Consider the following 6,250-nt stretch of genomic DNA (forward strand, 5'->3'; position numbering starts at 1 on the left):
TGTTATTCCTTAATATTAGAATCACATGCTCTGATCTTGTTCGTTTTACTTTTTTAAGATGCGTGCAACATATCTTTCGCATTTAACTTACTTTTTTTAATACCAAGTGATTAATTGATTATATTTTATGCAAATTCAGTGGTCTAACTGTACATTTTATACAAGTTCAAAAGGCTATCGGGACACATTGAAAGTTCTGGAGGTAAATGATGTATTAAGTTTTTTTTTTCCTATTTATAAGTGCATTCCAAATGATTCACTGCTAGTTTAGAATTAGGGTTAATATATATTTACACCTTTAAACTTTGCACATTTTGCTTATTGGTACCCCTAATTTTTAAAATAATCTGTTATACATTTATATTTGAGTTTAAAAACCTATCACATACCTAAAGTTAGATTTAAAAACATAGCACATACCTATAGTTGGCTCATTCGGACTTTATGCACATAAAATTATCTATATATCATCTTTAACAAATGAGGTAGCATACAAAACGAATAAGAGGAGAAGAGAAGGAGGAAGAAGAAGTAACTATTGAGACATCGGAGTATAATTATTCGATAGTGGGAATTTCTTGAACCATTGAGAAATAACCATGGTTCATGGACCATAAGCCCATAGAAGCGTATGGTCATTAATCTTTCCTACAAAGATAATAAGCAATTGATTCCTCCAAGGAATTCTAATTTGAGGAGCTAAAACTCACGATATGTGGCTTGACGAAGATAATAAGCAATTTATTCCTCCAAGGAATTCTAATTTGAGGAGCTAAAACACACGATATGTGGCTTGTTGATACGTCGTCTGAATGTTCACATGACATGTTTAGAAGTCTACACGTCGTGGGAACTCGTCGTGGGAACTCTTCCACTAGGCATGTAGTAATTTCTCGAGATAATAAGAGCATAATGAGTTCTGATTGTTCTCTATTGCTTCAAGTTGAACCCTTTAATCCGACTTCTCTCGAACTACCCGGTTTAACATATTTGGTCAACTTGATGCCCTTATCACTCCTTATGATTAACTAACAAGATAGTTTATTATTAGAGCAACTCACAATTTCGTATCATAGTCAGATTTGTGAAGATTGTTATAACTAATTTAATGTAAGAGCTAAATTTTTTGTGAAAACAGAGCTTAGCCTTAAGCTATGTAATTGATTGATTGATAGTTTAATGTGTTGAATGGAAAGATTAAAGTTTAATCAACGAAGTCTTAAAAAACAAACTTAGAATTCTTGATTAACATACTCTCGAATTATGTACAAAAGATGATACATGATTTAACATAAACACTTGTTTTATGTTTTAAAAGGAGTTCATTTCCAGCAAATAACTCTTGCTATTCAGAAGTAGCTGCACAGCCTCTTTATACACTCCGCCACCAAATGCCTTCATAGCCAACTCGCTATCCTCCGCCGTGGAATCCACGCCGTCTTTACCCAAACAAGACCTTACAATCACTAACGTCGCACCCTCCACCCATTTCCCATTCTTCATCTGCACTCTAGCTTCGTGCCTCATCCTTATTCTCACGCTCGGCACCACCGTCCTACTCGCCTCCCACTCCCACTCTCCACCACGCGCCTCCATCTCCTTCCTACACTCCCTCAAACCCTCCTTCTCCATCACCACCGTCCCTTCCTCTTCCTTGTCCTTCAACACCAAGATCTCCATCTCCTCGTGCTGTTTCACTACATCTTTCAGTAAATAATGTCTCGCCGATGCGGCGATCAGTGCACTTATCGTCCATACTACTCTCGCCTTCAAACCTCCCGCGAAACCGAGATCGGCGCTCGATTCCTCCGAGATCCCATCGACTGTACGGAAAGCGAAGATCACGCAACTTCTCAGCGTTTTACCGAAATCGGCTCTCCATTTGATGGCGATTCCTTTGTCTAATTTCAAATCGCCGGCTGGTAACTCGATTTGGAGGTGGCGGATCTGGTGAAACTGCGACAGGATTTGCGCGGGGGAGTTCTGAGTTAGGGTTAGGTTTGTGGATGAGTTCAGATCGGAGTTGAAGAGATCGTGGATTGAGTTGAGAAGCGATTTGAGGAAGGCGAAAAGAAGCGGTTGGTGATCCGATTCAGGCGAGATGACGCAATCGACTCGGAGAAGAAGTGAGTCAGTCTGTGGAACGAGTGAATTGAAGCGTTTGGAAACAGATCGGCAGCGGATGAGAGTTTTGACATCGGCGACGGAGTTGAAGATGAGGAGGATGATAGAATCTGGAAGCAGATCAAAGCCGTCCATCTTTGGAGGATGAAATGAGTTTTGGGGTTTTTATAATCCCATCTTAAGTTTTTGACCGTTGACGTAATTAAGTATACTAAGGAATAGTGGGCCAGTGGCGTATGCAAATCTGGCGTTTTTCCCTTAATGCCGGCTTTTCTTAGATACTAAGGAAATTTTCTTCAAATAGAATTGGATAAGCACATAGTTAAACCTTGAACTTCCAAGTATTTAAGAATTAAGCCATTAACTATAATAAAATTGGATAAGAACATATTTTTATTTTAAGTTTAATAATATATCAATGCCCTTGTATTTTTTTTATAGTAAAGTTTCATCATTTCAATAGATAACAAAGTACAAGTACATAATAAAGTACAAGTACATCATGAAAAGAGTAAGGAAAAAAACCTTACACAAGTACAGACTAATGTCTAATACAACGTCCATAGATGCAATAAAAACACTACAAAGAGTAAAAATAACCATGAAAGGTACAACTAAATCAGTAAAACAACAAAACTCATACTTTTCAGGAATCCAACTCCGCAGGAAGACAACTGCAAACCAATCGTCATCATTTAATCCCTTCCGGCTACTCGGATCTAAGTCCGTTTTACTGGTGCAACCCCGTAGATCTGTAAATCTACGAATAAAATAATACGTTTCAGCTCTTGCTAAACCCGAAAAAAACGTAAACGACAGAGATATAGCTAACAGGTGCCCTTGTATTTGAATATGTAATATTTTTTTAATAAAAAAAACAATGCATTAATGAGTCAGAACATGGTAAAATTGTAACAAATAAATTAGAAACAGAACTCGGTAATAAAGTAAAAAATGAAGGGTAAATGGATAACGAAAAGACCGTGCTAACACAGAACTTGTGGCTTGGCAGGCTGCACAGAATTGTCATCCGAGTCAGGCTACTCCATATTCAAATGCTCAGAGTAAGTGGAAAAAGCCCAACTTCGGCAGCTTCATATGCAATGTTGACGCATGCATTGATAGCCAAAATAATTTCTGTTCATATGGTTTTCTTCTACGAGATCACCAATGGCGATGTTTTGCGGCTCGTATGGGCTATCTTGCAGATACAGTTAATCCTCCCTTGGCAGAGGCTATGGCGATCCCCGAAGCGTTATCATGGGTCAAGGATTTCAATCTAAGACACGTCGAATTTCAATCTGATTGTTTGGCGGTGGTTCGGGATATTCAACATCAAAACATTCGATTATCATATTTGTCTGATGTTATTTGTGAGTGTTGTGATTTATTACGAGATTTGAACACTTGTTCTATCTCTTTTGTGAAACGATCAGCGAATTTAGCAGCCCATAGTCTTGCTAAGGCTGTTACTTCTAGTTCTGTTCGTGGTGAGTGGGCTTGTCCACCATCATTTATACTTGATGTTCTATCTTCTGATTTAAGATAATAATAAATTATGTTTTATTCAAAAAAAAAAAGACTGTGCTAACACATGTGTCATCCCATTCGCTTGCCGCCGTATCCATTTGACTGAGTAAGAGCCATTTGATATTAGAATCGATCGTATTTGAATAATTCTATCCAAAAATTCAGAATCATCAACAAAACTAGAATTTATTGCATCAATCACTTGTTTAGCATCAGATTCGAAAACCACATTCCTTATTCCATCAGCTTCGAGTCATTGCATAGCCTGTAATAGAGCTTCGGCCTCACATTCTCGTGTTGTCGGACAACATAACAAACCCGCACATCTCCCCATTACAAATTGTCCTCGTGCATCTCGTACTGCTGCTCTCATCTCTGCACGCCCATCAGCGTTAAAACATGCGGTATCAACACAACACGAGAGAAAACCTTCCGATAGCGGATGCCAAACCGTGCAACCAGCAGTCGTAATGTTATACTTTTGTCAAAACTTTTATTATTGGCTTCAAGTTTAATGTATCGAAGCTCTTGTAATTGGTCTAAGAAAGAAATTAAGCAATGAATTTTGACAATATTTAGTCTGAAATACATTTTAAATTGAATTTATTTCAACTCATCTATTAGTTCACTAAATAAATATACTTACAACGAATAAAATAATCTATTGAATTTCTTCAAAGTAATATATTGATCTCTGATTTAAGAGATTCTTGAATTTAAATTTTATCATAAACTTTTTAAAATTTAATTTAAGAATCTAATAAATAAATCTCTTAAAAATAACTTAATTATATCGTTTTAAACAAATTTAAAAAAATAACAAGACATCCTTAGCTTTTTATATAGGGTTAATACACATATATTTTTCATTTCAGCCCTAATTAAAAATAACAATTCATGTAGTAATATATATTTTTTTTAAATATGTGAGACAATCATACTTTTTGAAAATATCTTTAGACTGATTAAATTTTTTGTTTAGATTGTATGAATGTTATAATTCAATTAATTTCTCTGTAATGCTATTAGCTTCACATTCTACATGAATTGGTGTATTAAATATTTCATATTGCTGAATAGCTTTTTATATAGGGTTAATACACATATTTGTTCCTGTATTATCACGGAAAAACAGATATGCTCTTCTATCAAATAAACCCATAAAATTATTTCTGAATTTTCCACAAACCTACAATTATACCCTAATCTAATAGACTTATCTTATTTGGCATAAACGGTGTCATCACCATAAACAATACATTTTCTTCTTTCTCTCAAAATTCAAAAGTTTAGGAAGCTTTCATCCATGGCAGTCATCTCATTCATTCTTGTCACGTCCGTGTCTAAATTTCTAGAATTTATACCTTAATAGTAATATATATTATGATTATTGGATGCGTGAAGTTAATTTGGTGCTATAGGAAAAGTTTGGAGTTAATTTGATGGTTTTATGTGTAAATTAAAAGTTTATGATAAGTTTTAAAAGATTATAGAAAGATGGAGGATCAAATATGATATTTAACAAATTTGGATATATATCTTCCAAATCATCGAAGAGGTGGGCGATGTTATCACTTTTCTTTTTCTGTTTTTTTTTTCTTTTTCTGCCAGTTCATCGATCTTCGACCGTTTCTCCACCGTTTCTTTGATTTACGGAGATTCGACCGTCCGAATCACTCGAAATTTAAAATGTAGCATTCTTATGCATAGATCTAAGTCCTAACCGAAGATTTTTTGAGTTTCGGTAATGTTTGGAGGGAAACGTCTTAGACAGAATTTAGAGGAGAATTGAACGAGTGTGTTTTCTTCAATTAGTAGCCAAGGTAAGTAACTATCAACTATATTTTGAGTTTTATGTATATAATCAAAGAAGTTTCAGAAATTGATATTTTAAGGTTATGCAGAAATTTTGTAAAATTTGGATTTTTTATGATTTTGCTTTTTATTGTGAAATTATGGTTCAAATGAAGCTATTGACGATGCTTCTATGTGAATTTCAGATTTTACTTGATTATGTTGATTTAAGGTTTAATTTGGTTGATTAACTTTGGAAGTTTTATTGATTAAGGATTGATATTTTGAATAACTGTGGTTACTTTTACAAAAGGGCTAATTGAGCCAAATGATTTATGGTGATGAAATAGTTTGGAATTTGATTGTGAAAGGAAATTTGAGCACGTTATGATTTTATGATTTTATATCCATCGAGAGTTATCCGGATCGGTGGTTTTATATTTGAAGACCATGTTCAGTGAGGGACATGGCCTGTGTACACAGTCTGAAGACCTATTGGGTATGGCAGCGAAGTGTTGGGTAAGACCATAGGGGATAGACAATGTTAAGAGACGTCTCGACTATATATGTGGTTATGGATTGATACTTAAGGGGAGAAATTCGAGGATGGATACAATGTTTTAAGTTCATTTGGATTATGTTTTCGGTTATGATTGATTTTGATATAAGGTTTTACGTTTGATTGATTACGAGTTGGTTTGATAAAACATTTATTTGATTATGAAATGGTTTGATGAAACGTTTATTTGTTTTGATTCGTTTTGATAAGATGCATTTTATATATAAAGTTATATGAACTTAA

At 34.8% G+C, this 6,250-nt stretch overlaps 1 protein-coding gene across 1 annotated transcript; it reads right to left on the reverse strand.

Annotated features, from left to right (window-relative positions):
* Positions 1 to 1,217: 1,217 nt before the first annotated feature.
* Positions 1,218 to 2,312, reverse strand: LOC136201499 (F-box protein AUF2-like). The gene has a single exon (XM_065992179.1). The coding sequence runs from the start codon at positions 2,257 to 2,259 to the stop codon at positions 1,312 to 1,314; it is 948 nt and encodes a 315-aa protein (XP_065848251.1). The 5' UTR covers positions 2,260 to 2,312; the 3' UTR covers positions 1,218 to 1,311.
* Positions 2,313 to 6,250: the final 3,938 nt, after the last annotated feature.

Source organism: Euphorbia lathyris, chromosome 7 (assembly GCF_963576675.1).
Source record: "Euphorbia lathyris chromosome 7, ddEupLath1.1, whole genome shotgun sequence".
In the NCBI taxonomy this organism is placed as follows: domain Eukaryota; kingdom Viridiplantae; phylum Streptophyta; class Magnoliopsida; order Malpighiales; family Euphorbiaceae; genus Euphorbia; species Euphorbia lathyris.

What these genes read in the sequence shown, in the direction of transcription:
- LOC136201499 (XM_065992179.1), bottom strand. Translation starts at nt 2,259, where the DNA reads ATGGACGGCTTTGATCTGCTTCCAGATTCTATCATCCTCCTCATCTTC.